The following is a 22,061-nucleotide window of genomic DNA, read 5'->3' on the forward strand; positions in this document are numbered from 1 at the left end:
TAAGAATAGAGAGACACGACGGATGTCGTTGCACGATGCATGTCCGGTTTAGTTCACAGTGACGAAAAGTGGAATCAGACATTAGGTACGTTTTAACCCTTTAGTGGCTCCTTCGAAGCATGCTCAGTTTCAGTGTGAATCTTTTATGTGGAGTTTTTCGGTGGTTGAAAAGCGGATCTTGTTTTAACCCTAAAATACGCTCTACGATCTACATACATATCGACATACACGATTGTATGCAAATTTTATTATTTCGGCTTATGTCTGGCTCTTGTTGTCTCTAGTTATTATAAGTATTCTGTGTATGCTATTCATTGGATTATTTCTTCTTGAAATATTTTACCATCGATCGATCCTCGGATACTGTTCAACCAAAGCCTTCGAATTTTACTTATTTAATTTTATTATATATACTTATCCTATAAATTATCGTAATAAATAAATATTTTCATAAACTAAGAAGATTTGTATTGTGCATTTAATTCATTAAATGTATAATACAAATGAGAAACTCTATCGAAATATTAATACACGCAAAGACCGAAAGAAATGGTGAATGATCTTGGGAGCGTCCTTTGCTAGATACGCCATTGCACCGAGATAGATGGATGCTTATAGCGAGTGCGTCGAAGCGGGATGCGGGGGCTGATCGATAAAAGCGGCAGTCGGGTTCACAAGCCTCATTCAAGGACAAGGCCATGTGATAGCAGACGCGCAACCGCGGCGCGCACCGAACCACCCCTGCCTATCGCTGCTGCAGGGGCGGATTAACATGCAACTCGGCCCTTTGACGATGCATCGTCGAAAGAATCTTTTCTCAACGACATAAGTAGGTGAAGCGTGACGGAAGAAGAAGAGATGTCGATCTAAACGCGGAAATTGAAAAGTATCTACGAGAAATACAAGCAGTCACTCATTTTATAAGTACATATATTTTATGGTACATTAACCCTTTGAGTCACGAATTTTTCCAATTGTCAATATTTTATAAAATTTGGTATACAAGGGTTTTTGGGATCGTTGATTACGAATCCGTTGTCAGGTTTTCAAAATTTTACTTCCGCCATATTGGATCCGCTATATTAAATTTTGGAAATTGAATTTTTTTTTCCTTTAGATTCAGATTCTGCGATCTAAAAAAAACGTTCAGAGAAAAAAATTTAAAAAAGAATACAACTGTCACTTTCAATTTAGAACAGAAAATATTGTTTTTTATATATTTTTTATCAAAAAAAGAAGGATTTAACAAAAATAACACGGTGAAAAATTTTTTAAAAATTCTGAAAAATACTTTAGAGTGTACTAAGATTATAAAAAAATGGCCGTATTTATTGTCATAATAGATTAGTAGAAAATGCATTTTTTCGTAAAAAAGTACTAATTTTGACTGTATGTTTATATATGGTATTTTTGCAATTAACAATTGTAATGACTGTTCATATTTCTTTTACACTTGTTGATGTTCTAGAGACTCTGTAGAGACAAAAAAATCCGTTATTTATTGATAAAAAAGTAATTAAAACAATAAAAAAAAAACTAGGAAAAAAAGATGGGTCTCTGTGTAACCCGCTCTGTGACTCAAAGGGTTAATCTTATTTTTAAGACAATTAATTGTCATTATTTTACCGAATAAACCTTACGTTGGTCTCGTGATTTAATTCCGTTGACAAGTAAATATTAGCGTTACACACAACACGCATTGTTTTGCGCGCGGATTCAATGGTAAAAGGTTGTATCCGGGGGTCGCGTCTTTCACGCATACGGAAGGAAGAGAGAACGGAGCGGGAGGGCGAGAGGGAGGGCGAAGCCGGAGGGTGACCATGTGTTGCGTGGTTTGGTGTGTGGGGTCGCGTATCGCGCTCGCAGCCGCTTTATATATACGCGCGCGGATAGCGCGCCGGCACATTGGACGCTATAGGTCGAGCGAGAGCGTGCACGCTTTTGCTTGCCGGCGGCTATAGGCTGCCCGTAGGGACGGCAAAGAGAGGACGAGGGCGAGCGAGAGCGAGAGCGAGAGAGATGAGCGGATCGGAAGAGAGGGAGAGAACGGCGCGGCGCGGCGAGAGGGAAAGAGATGACGGCGGCGCGGCGCCCGCCGTGCTTATGCACCACTGAATCCACCGCGACCGGCACACTCTCACTTTCGCCGGCGCCGATGACGGTTCTCGGCGTCGTCGGCTCGTCGCCGTCAAAGCGTTGTGCATCAGCGATCACGTATACGTTAACCACCGCTACGTACCGCACGCCAGTTTGCGCGGCCGCCCGCGGACTTTCCGCATCCGGTACCGCTATACGGCGACGAGCGCCGGATAGCACGCGCGCGCTCACGACGACAACGTCAACGGTGCGAGCGAGCACGTGAGAAAGGCCTCTCTATCGGTCTTGGCGAGTCGTCGTGGAGGACGAAGACGCCGGACGCCGGACGCCGGGCGTCTTGTTTTGACAGGGTGATCTCAGCGTGGCTCTCGCGGAACGAAAGGGAGGGGGAGGAGGGTTGACGCTCGCCTTTGTGCTGGCGATAGAGCGTAGACGCAGAGGCGGTTCGGTCTCTCTCTCTCTCTCTCTCTCTCTCTCTCTCTCTCTCTCTCTCTTTCTCTCTCTCTCGCTCCGGCGCGCACGAGGGTGAGAGACACGGGGAGACTGACCGTGAGTGGGGCAGAGTGACGCGCCGGGAGGGAGCGAGAAAGTGGTGGGTGCTTTGGGTGGTAGGGGAGAAGGGAAGGTCGGCGCTGACTCGCGAGGGAGGACGCGTGTGCCGAGAGGACTGTTGTTTTCGGCCAACTGCTAAGAAACGTTCATTCACACGATCGAAAGGCTGCGAGGCGCGCGGCTCTCGCTCCTCATCATCTCGCATCCTCGCATCCCGCTAATTCGCGCACGGCTCCGTGAGAGGTGAGAGCGATATCGCGGTATCACGCGAGCGAGAATTTTCCGCCGACACCTGTCACGCGCCACTGTGAGACATTGACCGTGACACTCGAATGAACCATCGAGAGTGCGCGTGAGAGGGACAAAGTGACTGCGTGATTCTATTCGGTCATTCGATCACGAGAAAACGCGACATGATAAATCGCACTCGCGAGAGAAAGTGACTGAAAGTGTTCACCGATTTATATATACTTCTTAATGGATCTAGAGATAAAGTGAAGTTGATTCGTAGTGGTCTCTCCGGATTGAAATGTCGCTCGACGGACTTGCGGAAAGAAAGAAAAAATGCGTTCGTGACAAAAAGTGATTAGCTCATTGGCGTCCCTCAAACTAGAGATTTGGTGACCGTTGTGGATTTACCTTGAAAAAAAAAAGAGTGATGACAGAACGTAATTGAGCCCGACTGTTTATCAAATTCGCTATCGTTGGAAAGAGATTAGAATGGTATGATGCCTTTATGAGACTCGATGACTGATTAAAGTGTAACGTGACTTTAGTGCATTATACATGTATTTATACGTGTTATTACGTGTGTGAAGTGGACGCAGGCACGACTTGACCTACGAGAGTGTTATCTTTCACGTGATTCCCGTGTAACCCGCGACAACGCGGGTCCCCCGTATCGAAGGTGGCTCACACAGCTAGAGATAGGACCGCCGAATTGCAGGCGGAAGTACGCAGCGCCATAAGGGTGCTGCATGGCTGGTGCCCCCGCCCGCCCCAGGGGCACGCGCGAGGCGAAACGGTGCTGATGTCACCGCAGTCTCAGATACGCGGTAATCACGGAAGAAACGGCGGCCCACCCCCGCCGCCCCCCGCCACAGTTGTAGTCAGCTCGACTTCCAGCATGAGACCGCCGCCGCCGCCGCCACCTCCCAGAGCGAGGACCTCCAACGAGAGCAAGGGCCATCACGAGGAGCCTACCAGTTCTATTCCCGATCTCGGTGAGGAGTCTTTTTTTTTTTTTTTTTTGGACTTTTTTTTTTTCTTTTTTTTTCTTACTGTGGTATTCTGAAATATATGTATCTAGATACAAGGATCTCCAAAAAGATATCTACGCGAATCCTAAAAATTTTCCGCTTTTGTTTTCTACTCTATGTCTTTGGATTCTTTCTTTTAAATTATTTTTAACAACCTAGTCAATTCTTTGCGTCGAACATTGTGATACGTATTTAATTATTGTGTGCTTTTGAAAAGAAGAAATATCTTTGTTTTTTGATTTTAAGAGATTTACAAAAAAAAAAAAAAAAAAAAAAGTATTTTAAAATGAGAAAAAAGATCGATAATTATTAAATATTTGGTATGAGTAATAAAATATGCATTCTCGTAAGATCGTACGTAGTGATTTTCACCGTTTCGTCGGGGCTCATATTGATACACATTTCGCGAGTACATCCACACTCGGTTTACGAGCAACGGCTTACGCAAGCGCGGCTTATGTACTGTTTCGTGGCGCAAGTAGCGAGATCATCGGTCCATAAAAAGCGGTTTAAAAAACGACCAACTTCTGGGAGATCCGGACGAAATTTGCATACCGCGGTGCAGCGATGGCCATAAATTTCGAGGCGTCGACTGGTCGGATGTGGACGGAGAATTCTTTGGCGCGAATCGCCGCTCTCTCGTCAGAGAGAGAGAGAGAGAGAGAGAGAGAGAGAGAGTTTCGCAGAACTGTTTTATATTCCAGATTATATGACCGTATGTTTACGTTGGTAAGGTTCATTAACGATAAGTCCCGCTAAGCACTGTCGTCTGTTCTTCGCTTTCGGACATAGAGCGAGCGAAGCGAGGAAGAAGTCGAAGAGAAAAGAAATGACGTTGACGAAAAGGAGATTATGTCAAATTGGGACGATCGAAAAATATTTATACGTTGCGAAACAAGCAGACAATAAATTTCCTGTATGATAATTTAATCCCGGAACACGGACGGTCTGTCCTCGTAAGTGAGGTGGCAAATGATCAAGGCTGTCTGTAGTGAAAGGATTATAAACGCGCACATATTTTTTTTTTGCTTTATGTTCCGCGTCTCACTGTCAGCGGATGACTTTGTTCGCGAAAAAGAAATCGATACGCATCTACGGGAATTGGAATTTGGTAAAGTTCGAGGACACCGAGCGGCCGCGACGTCTACAACCTATGTTAATATGCAAAAGAAAAAAAAAAAAAAAAAAAAAAAAAAACAGAATCAGCTCTTTAAACCGTCTTTCTAAATATAAATTTGTCGGTGACGCAGAGCGCGACCTTGACCGTGAGAAATATCGAAAAGTATTTCGAAAGCCCGACACGCATTGTGAAGCGACAGTCTTATCTTATAGAGACGCAGAGACGTAATCGGAACCAACCGCGTGGAAATTATACAAGCTACATGCGCTAGAACGGTCGACAAATTGAAGGTCTAAGTACTAAGGATATATAAGGCAATTTCTTTAAAAAAGAAAAAAAAATTAAACAATTTTCTATTAAGAGAAATCACGGCCGATGAAAATTCAAGTTAGCAAGCTTGAAGAAATACATCCATGCTTTCAATTTCACGGCCCTAGCTAATTAATGCGTAACATGTCGTGCGTGAGCAAACCTGTCGATTCGTAATATATAGTCTTCATTATTTCTCCTCGTCGATGAATCGATGGATGATGACAGATAAACGGCAGCGATGTCACGCAATTGTAAAAATACATTGAAAGGTCTTAAACGAGTTACGCGTTATCGCAGTGACAATAAAAAATTTATGCTAAGTATGTTGGGGACAAAAAGATACTTTGCCGAAAAATGTCATCTCGCGATTAAAATTTTTACGTATATATTCGTAGCATATTTTCACGTATATTTGGATTATCATGAAAAGTAAAAGAGCTACAGACCTGCATAATTTATGTGCGATCTAAATCATAGTCAAAATTTTTACTATAAAACCTTCGAGTGTTAGAAACATTACTCAGATGATAATATTGTAGAGCAGGCACGATTAGGAGAGGACTTATTCAGGTAGACGAGAGAGTACCAACGATCATCCGTTGTTGATCCCGAGTGGGTCAAGTCATTATGTTTTAAAATAGTCTGCATCTTATCGACGTTCTGTATTATCTCCTAACTAGAGGCCAAGGCTCAATGACGTGACGATTTGGTGTGTCATCAGACATTTCAATAGAGCTGTAATGAGAGCAAAAGAATTTTCTCTAAAAAGAAAACGATATCCTTTCTGAAAAATACATAGTGTTCTAGAATTTTATTAAAATTAAATATCATTTAATCAACTATGTACTTCTTTCTTTTATTTATTATTTTTTTTTTTAATTAAAAAAACACAACTTTTTTATTTGATTATAGTAATACTATTTTAAGTGAAACAACAAGTTTTACTATAATAAAACATAGTTAATTATCTGCAATAATACATCATTATATAATAATAAAATTATTATTCGCTAATGTGTTATGATAACAAAGTGCTAGGGATAATATAAAGGGTGTGCATCTCGTCGCATCCCGCAACGTGTACCATGGACGCAGACACCCTTCAGCCAAGGTCTGTCTGTGCGTATGTGTGTACGTGTCTCACGCGCGCGCAACATGTGTGCATCAAGTGCCCGCGTGTGGTATGCGCTATGATAAGAAGGGCAAATACAGTTTGGGTCTATTTTATGATTATGAGACCTAGGTCTCTGCAAGATAAGATTTCCTCCTATGGTTTTCCTTGATAAGTCGGTAAACTTTCTTCCAGTCGAATGTGTTTTGTAAAAAAAATGCGATGCAATTCAATGCGATGCATCGATTATGGTTTTCCGTTTAGGAATAGCTTAATAAAACAAATATGATGCAGCTTTATAAATCTATTCTTTGATAAATACGCTGCTCCTTGCATAGAGTTTATAATCAAATAGTTATATGATATTGAAATCTATAGAATTTTGTGTGAATCACAAATTTATTTATTTAATAAAAAATATTGTACATTTTTTTTAGCATAAAACACATTTGTTCCCACCTCTGACAGCTTTTCCATCAAAATTTATCAAATATCGTGTTTACAGATATCTTGGTTAAAATCAGATTTTCCTGTTGTGGCCTGATAACAATTTGAAAGTTTAAGTAGATTTGAGTGATTGCACTTTTCGTTTAATTACGATTATAAAGTGATAATATTTTCACTTTTTATCGCAATATCTTATCGTTGTATAATGAAACCAGGCAATTGACAGCTGTTTACTTTACTGTCTTTAGTTTTGAATAAAAAGTTTATATGTATAAATTATGCGATTATAATGCTATTCTAAGAATGTAATGAATCTTCTAATATAGAATTTTATTATCATGTAAAATTTCGTTTGATTCGATTTTTGTGATTTGTCGTTTGTAATATTCAACTTCAACATATATGTATATTTCAGGAATGATAATGATAATTGGAATAAAAAAATTTAAATTTATTTTAAATTCTTGTAAAGTTTTACTATCAATCAAAGTCAGCTAAAAAAAATTCATTTTTATTTAATTTTTTAATATATATTTTATCCAATAAATTATTTTTAAAAGCATTACATCACAAACTCAAATATATTATATCGTTTTAAATTCCAGAGAAATCTCAAGTTTATCTTTCTGACTCAAAATTTAGTCATATACAAGATAAAATAATATATTCAAAGTCCTACAAAACTTAATAATTTCATTTCATTGGAATAATTTTATTCTGTTAGTTTAATAGAAACAGGATAAAAATAATATATATTTTTGAACAAGAACAGCATATTATTTTTATGGTGATCTGATATTATGCGAGTTATTCTTCAATTGTATTCCTTCTCGACGCTGTAACGGCCGTGCTATTATGTTAGCATTTCCTCTGTAAAAGTGGATCGAAAGTGGCAGGACATTGGCGATAGTGGCGATTCGAAAGGTTCACAATGTCCCTCAGTCAGTAGATAGTAGAAAACAGGGTGGAATGACCCAGTCATTCTCCCTTGCGGTTGCATGTGATACCGCATGTGATACGTCAACATTGCCCCCTTCCTTTTCGATTCGCATTATGCCAGGGCATATTTCCGCGAAAAGTGAGTGAGGTGTTCACGTGGGGCGCAACTCCCAGGTAGTGGAGACTTTCTGTCGCGGCGACAAACTTCCGGTGAGACTCTGGAGGGGTGAATGTACATGCTGTCGCTTTAGTAATTACCGCGGATAATTGCTTTCGCGTTTTCTTACCCATTGCATGGGGGAAGAATCAAAAGGCACGGAACTTGTTCGATCTATTTCGAGTCTGAATTCTTTGTTGTACGATTATTGATCTCAAGATGCCAATAAACAAAATGTACAATCATTATATTTCAATTTTAATACAGATTTTTTTTTTTAAACACTCACAGACTCTCTCCCTTCTCGATATAACAATTACTTATTTAATTGCAAAATCTGAGAAACATTTAATTACAATATTTTTAGTGACTAACAAATATACAACTTGTAATTAAAATCTTCAAGCTTCTAAACCAGCGGAAAGTAAGTGTCATCCGAAAATTCTCGCGCAAGAAGGTAAGCAAAAACGTGTCGCGATCGCGGTCACTGCGAAGGTTGAGTTCGATGATCGACCTCCCTCTCCTCCTCCAAGTTTAAGGTCCCAGCGATCCTGCGCTGGGGGTTCATCAACATCAGTGACGGTGTAGGGAGTGGAGAGGGTGGAAGCACCACCCCGCAGCGCCGACGGTGCCGCGCGATAACCGCGTTTTTATCCCTTCCTCGCCGCGTCGCCGCATTCGAGACGAGGCGATCGCGTAGCGTCGACGACATAGAGGCACCCACGTCTACGACAACCACCCCCGCGATTTCCCAGGAAAGGTGCTGTTCGCCGATGCCATTGCACTGCACTGGGTGAGGGTCATTACTCCGAGCAAGGCGAGCCGGTGACCTCGGCGCCAACGCCCGCGATCGATCCAACCCCCGTCGGGATGGACGGGGGTGCAATGCACTCGACGTGCGCTGCTGCTTTTCGCGTTAACTCGTCTCGTAAATACGCGAAGTAACTAGGAACCCCTAGCGTGCGCGTCGGGTAACTGTAAGAAAAGTAGCTGCAGAATTGTAGAATATATGATATTTTTTAAATTAATAATATACTTATATCTTTTTAATTATGTAATAAAGACGTAGCAAGATTATGCATCATGCATCAATTTTTTTGCGAATTTTTGCTCGCCTGAAAGTGCTCTTATTTTTGCAAAAATAAGAAGGGAATGTTTACGTCAGTAAATATTTTCTAGTGGAAATTCTTTACATTGCAATGATTGATATTCGATCGATGTGAGACTTCCAAAAAATAACAATTGATCTGTCTAGTCTCTGAAATGCATCTACGGATGACGACACTTCAAGATTTTCAAAGAAGGAAAAAGTCTATTTCGCAAGAATGTAGATTTAGTTTTTGCTATCAAGAAAATATTAGTCAATGCAAACTACGTAATAAAGATTTTTACAAAAATCTTTAATACATACATATAATGTACATTTTCTAAAAGAATTTAATTCATTAAGAATTGAAATTATTTTTTAATTGACATATTAATTTAGTTTTTGAAAACTTTACATTACATAATTATTATTTAATGCATTATTGTTTATATTTACATATATTTGTATTATTCTAAACCAAAAACTTATTTTTTTTGTAAATATAATAGTAGACCATATGTAACTCGAATGTTTCCATGTTATCAAACATTTTGCGATGAGTCTTTATTCTTTTCCGGTGCTTTCAAATGAAAGTGGAAGATCAGCCACGTGGTTACGTCGTTTACGTAGCTACACATCAATTTTTTTGCGAATTTTTGCTCGCCTGAAAGTGCTCTTATTTTTGCAAAAATAAGAAGGGAATGTTTACGTCAGTAAATATTTTCTAGTGGAAATTCTTTACATTGCAATGATCGATATTCGATCGATGTGAGGCTTCCAAAGAATGACAATTGATCTGTCTAGTCTCTGAAATGCATCTACGGATGACGACACTTCAAGATTTTCAAAGAAGGAAAAAGTCTATTTCGCAAGAATGTAGATTTAGTTTTTGCTATCAAGAAAATATTAGTCAATGCAAACTACGTAATAAAGATTTTTACAAAAATCTTTAATACATACATATAATGTACATTTTCTAAAAGAATTTAATTCATTAAGAATTGAAATTATTTTTTAATTGACATATTAATTTAGTTTTTGAAAACTTTACATTACATAATTATTATTTAATGCATTATTGTTTATATTTATATATATTTGTATTATTCTAAACCAAAAACTTATTTTTTTTGTAAATATAATAGTAGACCATAATGTAACTCGAATGTTTCCATGTTATCAAACATTTTGCGATGAGTCTTTATTCTCTTCCGGTGCTTTCAAATGAAAGTAGAAGCTCAGCCACGTGGTTACGTCGTTACATCTGTTACGTAAAATCGCTCTTGTAAAAAGGGTTTCGCGTTACAGCGCGCGTGTCGCGTTCTCGTCTTACCGACCCCGGCAGATGCATCCGTAAACGCATCCCTACAGTCGGGCTGGTGTCTTGTGCATGAGTTGCATAAATTTATTTGTGAGCCGTACCAACGGAAAGCACCGGAGGGGTTACGGAGAAATTTTGTTGAATACCCGCATTCTCGTGAAGTACCGAAAGGATTATATGTTTGTCGCGCCTATCGAGAAATGAAAGATCAATCATATAGCTCAGATCGTATTGTTGAAAGATGAATTGACCTCTTATACGCTTTAATTTTATTTTTAAAGTCATCCAACTTTGAGATAAAAATCGTGCTTTTCTCGTACAAGTCTCACGCTTTCTGGCATTTCTGAATGGTGTCAAATTCTCGCAGTGTAAACATGAGTGGCGTGGGAACGAGGGAATATTTGACATTGTATTAACGGCTACGGATCTAGAAAACTGATGGCTAATTCGTAAAGTAGTTTAGTATTTTCTTACCTTTTTCCTTTCTTTCTTTATAAATGTAGAGTGCTACTTGGAAATTGCTACTGAAATTCTAAAGATTAAATTACTTAATTATATTTCTTTTATATTATTTATGTAAATTAATACTTTTTATTTTTTCTATTGAGATGTTTTCTACAATTTTTCTACATTTTTTTAAGAAGTTTTAGAATTACATAACATAATGGAAAGGAGAAAAAGATGCGTATCGGATCGTACAAAAAATATAACTGCATTTCTCCGTAACTTCTCTATTCTCTCCTGCATTTCCCAAAGAGGTTCCATAATGAAATGAAAAAAAAAACAGAGTAAATAAAAAAAGAAATTTCTTTGTTGGTTTGCTATGCATTTTTTTATCGGTTTATTTATTTATTGCCATACATTCATTTTTTTGCATCATAAATTTACGTATACGCGTAAGATTCTCTTATTGATATTCCGTGTAATTGATTTAGTACAATGATCCTGCCATATCTCAATGATATATGTTGTTACTTAACAAGAAGGACATAATTCGCCTCTTATAAGAAAAAAATACTCGATCAATAATATATTTATTAACAATAAATAAAAACCCTGTTTTTCTTAAATAATTCTCAATTTATAATAATGTATATACGTATATGTTTGGCAACATCTCATAAAAATTAATGAATTAATAATTTTATTAATTCTTTTAGATTTTATATAATTAGATTTAAATTTAGTAGATGCCCACACATCTGGTATGTAAAAAATATAAATCCAGTCTATCATCGTTTCGGGGGCAGCTGATGTCTTTCAATCATTGGCAGTTATTTGCGAAACGATTGTCAGTTCAGAATTTGTCAAACTTTTACCTGACTTACAATCAGAAAAGGGTTCGAACAGATGTAAATCTCAATGCAGATTCGATCTAAGGCTTGCGTCGAATGTCGGTCCAGCTGCCGAATTCATGCAGGAAAGATATTCCGTCATTCTGGCGAAAATTTACGTAAATATCCTCTGTAAGGGATCGCATGGAATACGTAGAATTGGTCAATAATATTGAAAAGGGTTGACCTGACCCCACAAAATGCAGCTGTCCCTGATGTAACTTCCTACGTTTGCGCAGGAAGTATGTATTTTGAAAAATAGGATTATGTGTGTATCCTGACGAAATAATACTTTGCCAACTATATTGGTCATCTATTTTATATACGCATATTATATCTTTATTTCTCTATATAACATACAAATTATACTAGAATCATCAGTTGAGCAATTTCACTAATTGATTATTAGAAAAGTAAATAGAGAAGAAACATTCTTGCAGAGACAAGAAATGAGATAGGAAAGAAGCCGATCTCTGCAACAGCAGCGATTTTAGTAACTAATTGAGCATGAGATCATACAAGAGGTCCATACCATACCAGTTAAGGGTTAATAATGCAATTTTTAGAGCCTCGGCAGATCTCAAAGAGCATTGGCCGCCGTGTATGGGGCCACAGCGGTGCATCGGCCTGCATATCAGCGACCAACGGCAATGTGCTAGTGCGGTCAACGTTGTCGGTGTGGCTGACAGAGCGGTGCTGTGCACGATGCAATCTACACGTCTCTCCTCTCTTAGGGGCCCGTCTTTCCCTTTCTTCCGCCCGTCCTCCAGGCCAGTCTCGCTCTCGTCGTCATCGTCATCGTCGTCGTCGTCGTCGTCGTCGTCGTCGTCGTCATCGTCATCGTCGCGCTGCCTGTGCAAGGGCTGCAAACAGCAAGCGCGGGGAGAGAAGTGGCGGGATCTCGCTGGGTGAGAGTTAGTGACAGGAGGGGGAGGAGGAGGAAGAGTGGGCGAAGGGTGGAGGGACTCTCAAGGTCCGCGTCGTGCATTGATCCTGCTCGGTCACGGACCCGACTTCTCTCTCTTCTCCCTGTCTCTCGACGACTATTTCCTCCTCTCTTCGTCCGCTTCCCCGTCTGTGCCCTCTTTCTCCCTCCCTCGTTCCTCCTCGCCTCCTCTCCTCCCTGCCGCTCTTCCTTCTCGCGCTCGCTCTCTCTCTCTCTTTCTTTCTTCCTTCCTTCCTTCCTTCCTTCCTTGCATCCCGATCATCGCCGAACCCTTTCGAAGGGAGCGTGGCCTGTCTGCCGGCTGAAGGGCTCCGCTTTCGAACAGCCCGAGTATCTTTGTTTTCGGCTCTTGTTTCCGAACTTTCCGTCCGTTCGAATAAAGCGCTCGGATTTCAGCAAAATATTCTGCAAGTAAAGGGGATTATATACTGATGAAAACTTTGCTTCCTCAGCCGTACTTTAAATTAGCAAACACGCTCACATTTTTGTCTCTCAGTCTCTCTGTTTTGATTTGTGAAAAATGCTAAATTTTTCGAAAATATATTTGAGATGATATATAGTATTATTAAAAATTCTTGCATAAATAATTGTTAATGTTGCAAAGGCAATATTGTAAATATAAAAATCTGGGTTAAACTGGATTAAAATTATTCGGAGGATGATATTAGCTACGATCGCCTTTGCTTTTGCTGTCAAGCTGAACGTTGCATGTCGAGCCGTGCAAAAAGAATTGCACGAGACAAGAACGCGATTATGTCCGAAAGAGTCCTGTTGCGATAACTACGGGTAAACGAACCCGGTTCTTCTTACATTCTCACTTCGCTTTATCTGTGTACAGGGTGATCGAGAAGTGCTCACATATCGAGCAATGTCTTGAATTAAGAAGAGAGAGAGAGAGAGAGAGAAAGAGAAATGTATAATAATATTATTTACACAATTTATTAATTGATAAAATAACGTAAAATTATGAATATTTACAATCAAATGTATGTGTATGTTTTCAGTGACTATGTATATGTTACGTAATTTTCTCTCTTAGTTATTATTTTGGATTAAAAGCGGAATCTGACGTCTGAAGATGACAATTTTCTTTCTCCATCACGTTCGATTTTATTAAATCTCAGAAAAAATAAGGCACGTCGTATCAATATGATGACTTTGAGAATTGATAAAATGTGATCAATATAAAAAATAGGAAAGAAGAAAAGCGATGACAGGAAAGAACGTATATAAAAAAAAACACGTAATACCAATTATGATAAATAGCAAATCGGTCGTGAGGTAACTGATAAATAACGGATTTTTCTTTTGTCAAAATGTATACTTTTTTTCATATTCAGATTCTACTTAACGACACTTGATAATAAAAAGTTTTTAAGTATAGTTGATTCGAAACTTCCTTGTTTGAGTATAATTCGCGTTTGCTGCCTCAAGGAAAGATTCCGAGATCTTATCAGATCCACCAAGGTTACACGATCTCAAAGGATAGTAACCAAGGAAACGGTTGTGTTTACCGGTCCCGACCTTGGCTATGCTCGCATAACCACCCCCACTGTCTTAAAGAAGGAGGCGAATCATCCCTCAGTTACCCTTCTTTACTTTGGTAGGCCGCCGGAACCTTCTTCCTGCGCAAAAAAATTGCCTCTTCTAGATGAAGGAGCAACCTTATCCCACGATAACGCGATTAGAAGCGGATTAATAATTCGTGGATAGCAAACACGATGGTAGCGACAAAAAAGAAGGAACCAGATTTATCACCTACTTAACACAAATGGAAGAGGTGAAAAAAGTGATTAGTCAGCCGACGACGTTTATGACCTTTACAAAAGATTGAATATATTTGTAGGTATTTCTCATTGTCAGCTTTTTTATTCCGGTCTGTTCTTGAATTAAACTTATGCTTTTTCTTGTTTTCGAATGACCTATTTATCTAAATTCCGGAATTTTAACATTCTTTCGATTCACCAGTAAATCACGGCGCAATAAGTTTCGCAAACTAATATATATGGAGGTCGAAGAGGAAGGAAATTTACAACCACTCTACAACTTTGACACTAAAAGGGTTCGGGCCAACTTTAGAATTTAAAATGTTTATGTTGCGTACAAAATTCCAAACACTTGATTTATGAGATGCAATTGCAAATGAGGTATCCACAGAGTGTAGTGTGAACTTTGGTCCATCTGTAACAACTGTTAAAGTATTTCTAAACGAAGAATTAAAATTCTTTCCGGTATGTCATCTATGACGAATTTGAACACTACATCTTTTCGTAATGTGAAAGTCCTTACAGTTCGCTGTAACTTTTCTCAATTGTTAATCATTTAGAAGATGCTGTATTTTTTTGCTAATGTGATTAAAAAAAAAACCATTATATTTTATTTATTACTTATCGAACGTGGAAATCTATAGCAGGCCTCTCGTACATTGAACGAAATTCTATTAAAGGATTCAATTCAAAATACAAAATGCGTTTGTGCGATGATCGACGTATGGTGAGATCGTACATACGAGTACATGAGAAGGGTTTTCCGAATTTACGAAATACAGCATTCGAAAGGGTACAAAGATTTACCTGAGATGGATCTTTAGCGGCAGCTGGGCTTTATATCGAAATACTCGCGCTTCCGCCCCGGATAAAACCAACGAAATACCCCTTTATAGATTTTCCCATTTTATCTTTTTTTCGAAAAATAGAGGAAATACGAAAGGGGTTAAAGGTCTATTTTTGAAACACAATACGGACTTCGTAACCGTCATGGAGCCGTCCTGATTTCACATATCTCTATTCCCATCTTCATTCATCGCAAGAAACTCGATATATTCGACGCTCAAAGGGATTTTATGTCGACTTCTAATAACTAAATCAACCTGCTACTCAAAGTTTAACTCGATATTTTCAATCTTTAAGAAGCATAAAAAAAATGTGCTCGACATACAATTTACAATAAATTTATATTAAAGAAACAAAAGTTACATTCATAGACATTTATTTTCGACGTTTCGAGTTTCCATTCAGGCTCATTGTAATGATTCGTGAATGTATGCAGCAACGAAGACAAATTTTTTTCACGCTAAATTTGTAAATTAGCGAGGACATTTTCCTAATCCGCGGTCAGTACCTTCCTTCTCGACATGAGTCAGACGGCCTGTAAACCAATAATGCTATTTACGCTTCGAATCATTGGACCCCCTTCAGGCTTGATTTACGAGCAGCTTAATTTATGGGCGTGTAGCATTAGTTGTTAAAAATGTAATCTTTATGTAATTCTAATGTAAAAATCACACAGTATTTATAGCTGCTATCGCACAAGTTTCGAATGTTTCACTACTTTTGTATCTTCAAAGACCGTGCAGATTTAGTTATTCTGTTTAATAGAGAGAGAGAGAGAGAGAGAGATTAAAAAACAAAAATATTAAAAAGAATTAAAAGAAATATATATCTCGACAGTGTCAGCTTTCGGTTTAAGCAAGTGGCAAGTCCTTGATACGCGAGAAAGAGAAAAAGAGAAACATAGAGAAAAAGACTGAGAGAATGAGCGACGATAGAAGAAACACCGAGAGCAGGGAGACAAGAAGAGCGGGGGAGGTGAAGCGCTGCAAAAGTGCAACGCTCGAGCAAGGTTCGCGCGATGCCACTGACCCATTAATACATATAGAGCCCCGAGTGCACGTCGCAATTTGCATCGGTCGGTAGTCACCATTTGAATTGCTAAGACTCTTTGTAGCGATATAATGCGATGACGATTTTTTTTTGATGACGCTTAATCGGCAATCGCCGCATTTATGTATTGAACGTTGCATTTCTTTCGCCCCTTTTCAACGCCATTCTTATCATGGACTATTTTTGGTTCATTCAATTTTATGAGAAGCTCGTATCGATCTCTGATTGACATATATATGTGTGTATAAATACTTTTAGTATCCACAGTATATAATCTGGATTAAATTTGCTCAAATCGTGAAAACGATTAAAATTGGTGCGATGCATCTCTCGGAATTTTCATAATTTATCACATTTTATAATTGAGAAATCGAGCTTGCAATCATCGTCGATTGCTCGCGTCGGCATCTAGTCTGGTAACAGTTGATCGGGCAGGCAGTTGTAAAAAGCATAAGCGAGAAAGGGGGAGAGAGATAACAGAGAAAGGGGAAGGAGGAGGAGGTGAGCGATAGAAGGCTACACGAGTCGTTGAAGGTCCTCGACCTACGCTGTTAAGGACAGAGACCCCATCTAGGGACGCACAAGACGCCCTTTTGCTTGCTTTCTACTTTCGCATGCAGTTTCGCAAAATTCCGCCAACGTACGATGAATTACAGATTTTTTTCGAATAACAATGTCTGCCTATGATTTATAATTTATGCCCGGTAATATCACAATAATTTCACATTCTACAAAATTTAATGGAAAACTAATTTTAAAAATATATTTTATCATTTTCATAAAAGAAATGTTTTATGTCCAACTTTTTATTGCAACTTTTATTGCATATATTTTGCGTCTCTTCAACTATATTTGACACAGAATAAAGATATTTATTATTTATATTAATTTATTTCTAATAATTAATCAATGTATCTCTCTCTCTCTCTCTCTCATTATTATAAAAAAAATCTTTAATACCGCAATAGCGATGAGGAAACTCGAAAGGGTTAAAATAAATCAATCATTCGACGAAGGTACCGTAGGGTCTTCGACCTCTTGTCGTGCGGTGAAGGTCCGCGGATAACCTACTCCTTGGTTACTGCACTCGATGTCGGTGACCGGGACGTCGATCCCTCCAAGAAGGCAAAAGACCTCCGTGGATTCCTCGGTACCGCGAAATAGTGGGCTACGGTATTTGCACGATGTAATAAAAAAAAATGAGAACACGTTTGTGACCCTAGTAGCTGTTCTGAATTCGCCTTCAAATTGACGATTCACGTTCAAATTCGCGAAAAGTATAGTCTTTAATAGTAAGAATATTTTCCTAGAAATCCAGGATAAAAGTAATTTGCATCTTTTTATAGCTTCCATCCTGCATAATTAAAATCTGTAATAATAGGAATAGCGCTCACTGCTTGAAGTAATTTTTAATCCAAATAATGAAAAAAATTAAAAACTTTTCTTCTTCCGATAGGACAAAAAAAACAAAATTTTTGAAAAACATACTTTTATAAATCTCGAAAGATTCTTAGCAATATAAAAAGAACAAGAAAAATGCCCATTTTTTTCGGTTTCAAGATTCTTGTCATAAATGGTGAATTAAAAAAAAAAAAAAAGATAGACATTCGCGAATTCGCTGTACCCTCGTCTATGGCATGCCCTTCGATTCTCATTCAAGGTCCACGACGAGGGTGCAGCGAACGTCGGCTCTTCGGGGTTTCCATAGCGACCGCCGCTAAACTACCCTTGCAACGCCCACCCGAGAGCTGCGTTTCTACTTTCCACCCTCTGTCTCGGCTGATCGAGAGCTATCACGATTGCAATCATTCTGAAAGAAAGCGACATGGCTCTCGCACCAAGACTTGTCTATTCTGTTCATTTTTCCTACTCGGAAGTTTATATTAAAGATTTATTAAGATTTGATTAAGAATAATCGCTATTGACGTGAGGATCTTAAATCTTCTTATCTATATGAGACTTTAATTAATTTCTTATTTTTATTTCTTAAAGATTTATTGAATTAAAAAAAATTATTGTAATTACTGCGAATTTTTAAAATATACGACACAGTCATAGTTAGATCTATCTACATTCTACTATCTAGACATCACACTATCTAGATTTATATACTTTTAGACTAATTGTAAGAGGCTATAGTTATATACATTCTCTAGATAAGATTATGTCTGGTGCCATGTAATTTTCACGCTTTGTCTATGTGACCTTCACGTCAAGATATTGGATAAGACAAGTTTGACAGAAAATAATGACGCTAGTCATTACGTACGTCAATCAGTTAAATCCTATTGCAGAGCCTGAATGTTGCACTTTATTGATTGGACGGTAGACGGTACACGTTGCTATGACTACACGAATACACCGTAAAACTACCTTCGGCCCTTGCAACACTCGCCCTTGCGTGATGCGTGCTTTAATAGGATGGTTTACGATGCACCCTCATATTGACATTGCACGGCTGCACCGGCAAAACCAAGTAGCTGACGCCAAACAAAGACGCGGGTGTTTGTTACCTTTGGCCAAAACAGTCTCATCAAGTCCGTCGCGAGAGACTCTTTAATTAACCCTTTCTATTTTAATGTTATCTTAAAGTAACGCATAGCACGCATCTATTTCTTTCTTCCTGCATTAATGAAAAAAATTGTCACGCTAGAAACTATATCGTGATTTATGTTTACAAACATTGTGCGATGTCAACGTGCCTTACAAGACGTTACCTTAATGAAAGACCGGCATTAATAGGGGCTAAACAGTTTGACACGCAACTTTCTGACGCGTACAAACAAATTCACGTTAAATTTAGAAAATTATTCGTCCCAATTTCCGAAGTTCTCTACTTCTCCAGACGAGGTGACGCAATCTTTCTCCCTTAAGTTAGAATCCCTCGCGACCCTGAAGCGAAGCAAGGGTCGGTTGACTCTCGTCGCTATCCCTAAAGCGTCTCGGAACAAAGACGGTTCCTAATTCTATCGTAATGCTTTGTTCCTTCCACTTGGAGACACGTGCGACGTTATTCGTTTTGAATTTTACCACCTCTCTCTCTCTCTCTCTCTCTCTTCTCACACACTGTACTACTCATGCATTGCACAAACTTTATGTGTATGTGTGCGTATATGTAAACATTACATATATATATATATACAGTATATAGTATATAGTATATAGGCATTTTAATCTTAACCGTAATTTATTTAGAGAAAATTGAATGACAAAATTATTTATTACAATTTTTGTGGCATATTTTTAGAGACAGATTTCATTGTAGAGTTTTGAGCATTGCGATAATTAATTTTTTATTGTATACTCATTTTACAATTATTATTTACATAATATTATATATAATTTATATAATTAATATTTAAAAACATTCTAAAGCTTTATTCGTGCGTTCACATGATATTTCTTTGAAAGCTATTCAAGAGTAACAAATTTTTTCAATAAATAAGAAAGCAAATGAAGTCAGTACAATGATGACTGATTTGTTGAACTATACTACAATCAGAGAGAAATGAGTTTATCTGAGTTTATTATAATGACATTATTATAGGCAAGCATTATCGCCATATGACGGATCTTCGCTGATTGGTAAAAATACCGGAAGAGAAGCCATCAGGATTCTGGGGCTGATTGCGCGGGACAAGGTCGTCGTTACCCTGACAACGGTATAGTCGATGGCACGTGCTGCCTCTCGGTTCCTCTTCGTCTACTGACCCCAAAATGTGCGCGCGACGATCACTTTGGACGTACTCGTGGGATTTGGGTTACTGTCACGGGGAGTAGATAGGAAGTGACGGAGATAAAATATCGTGGCAGAGAATATTGAATCGATTCTTGTCCCATGGATTTATTGATACCGTCACGCGACACACGGGAGCAATTCGCAATAACCATCAGAAATGCGCAGCATTCAAAAGGATCCGACTGCCTCCTAGTGATGATACAAGATTATTAATTTATGCTAAATTAAATGATAATTGAAAAAGATTCAAATAGATCCACATTCGTTTCATTGAAGGTCAACGATAATGGGATAACGGCCCATCATAATCAATCAAACTATTTCAAAAAGAAATATAGCTTATGAGTAAATTCTTTAGACTTTAGAGTATTACATATGTGATTTCAAGTATGTATTTTTCTATACAGTATTCATAACATGTAATAAAAGAAAAATATTTATCTCTTTTTTCTTCTAATAACTTTTAAATGTAATTTAATTTTCATAAGTGCAATTAATATATTATATTAAAAAAAAATAAAAATAATTCTGTTCGTAGTAAGATTTTAAGAAATCCGATCAAAAATATATTAAAAATCGGAAAAATAGAACAAAGACTGCTCCCGCGTCAAAGGAAACGAAATCTGCGTTTGTCGAGCGGAATGCAAAGTAAACGCACCCTCTCACTTCGTCCCCTCGGTTGAATCGAGGGGTTACAGTCGATACCTTTCTTTGTCTTCGGCTTCACGTATCGCGCGATATTTCGGTCGGAACAGCAAAGTTTCGCGGACAAAGAGCCCGGTCCTCTTGTTGATATATAGCTATTCGAAAGCCTGGAATCCAGCGAGCTCGGTGAAGGCTAAATGGGGTGAAGGTCTCCAGGGTTGGAAATCGTGCCGGGACTTTAGGGGCGGTTAGTAGAGAGGAAGATCGAACTTGGCCGGAGTGAGGGTCGAGGAGATGGCGATGATGCGCCCTCGAACTCTAAGCTTCGACCTCTCGCAGCTCGCTTCCGGCATTCCTTATATACCTATTTATAAAAATTCTAAACATAGTGGTCCGCGTGTCACATTCTTTCTCACCACGTATCATGTCCGCATAATGCTTATCCCACCCACTGAAAGAGATTTGATTTACAATATAGAAAAATCCGAATAATAATATCAGAGAAAATAGACTTATGTAATTATATAAGATCATATGCGCATATAGTATCGCGATAAATTTTGTATAAAATTATATATGGCCAAATATAATCTTATCCATTTTTTTCTCGAGATACATATTTAAAGAGAAAACATATTTGTATGATAGAATGTTCTGTATAAAATATTAGATATAACTTTTAAATAGTTTTAACAAGATTATTTCACTTGACATTTGCTATTGAGAAAACAGTGATTACGGTACTCTGATAAAAAGAAAAATCATGGTTGATTTGACAAAGTTCACTCAATATCCGAGCATTAAATTATAGTTAGAAAATAATTATTGATTAGCATGAATCTCTAAATATGTAAAAATGCAAGGAATACTTAAAAAATCAATAACCTTTATATCAGAAATAATAATAGAAATATTTTTTGCAATATTAGTTATGTTGAAATATCTCGATAAAATGATAAGACATCATGTAATAAAACAATATACTTATCTTATGTAATTTTCTTTTTGTTTCAGGTAAGTCAAAAACTGATTCGGAGCCAAATAACTATTTTAATCAAATCACTATCTTGTAAGTAAGTTAATATTCTCAATTATTATTTATACTAACATATCTATGCTATACTATAATATATAACTCTCGTTATATATTAATATTGACAATCTATATAAATGCCATGAAACAAGGATAACAGATTTGATTTACTTATAAATCAAAATTTGTGCCCTAAAGATATCTGTTAAAATAAACAATCTAGAATTTTTCACCACAGTTTTAAAGTTATTAAATTAATTTGTTGTAATTAAGAACCAATTTTAAAATTTAATGATACAA

The 22,061-nt window shown here is 37.9% G+C and overlaps 1 protein-coding gene across 1 annotated transcript in view; it reads left to right on the plus strand.

Moving 5' to 3' along the window:
* The first annotated feature begins 3,081 nt into the window (after nucleotides 1–3,081).
* E75 (ecdysone-induced protein 75) overlaps nucleotides 3,082–22,061 on the plus strand; it is a 93,217-nt gene continuing 74,237 nt past the window's right edge. The window contains exon 1 of the mRNA XM_072896396.1: nucleotides 3,082–3,872. Within this exon, the coding sequence (XP_072752497.1) occupies nucleotides 3,680–3,872 (193 nt within the window). The 5' untranslated portion in view covers nucleotides 3,082–3,679. The remainder of the gene's footprint in view (nucleotides 3,873–22,061) is intronic.

The sequence above is a fragment of the Anoplolepis gracilipes genome, chromosome 7 (assembly GCF_047496725.1).
Source record: "Anoplolepis gracilipes chromosome 7, ASM4749672v1, whole genome shotgun sequence".
In the NCBI taxonomy this organism is placed as follows: Eukaryota; Metazoa; Arthropoda; class Insecta; order Hymenoptera; family Formicidae; genus Anoplolepis; species Anoplolepis gracilipes.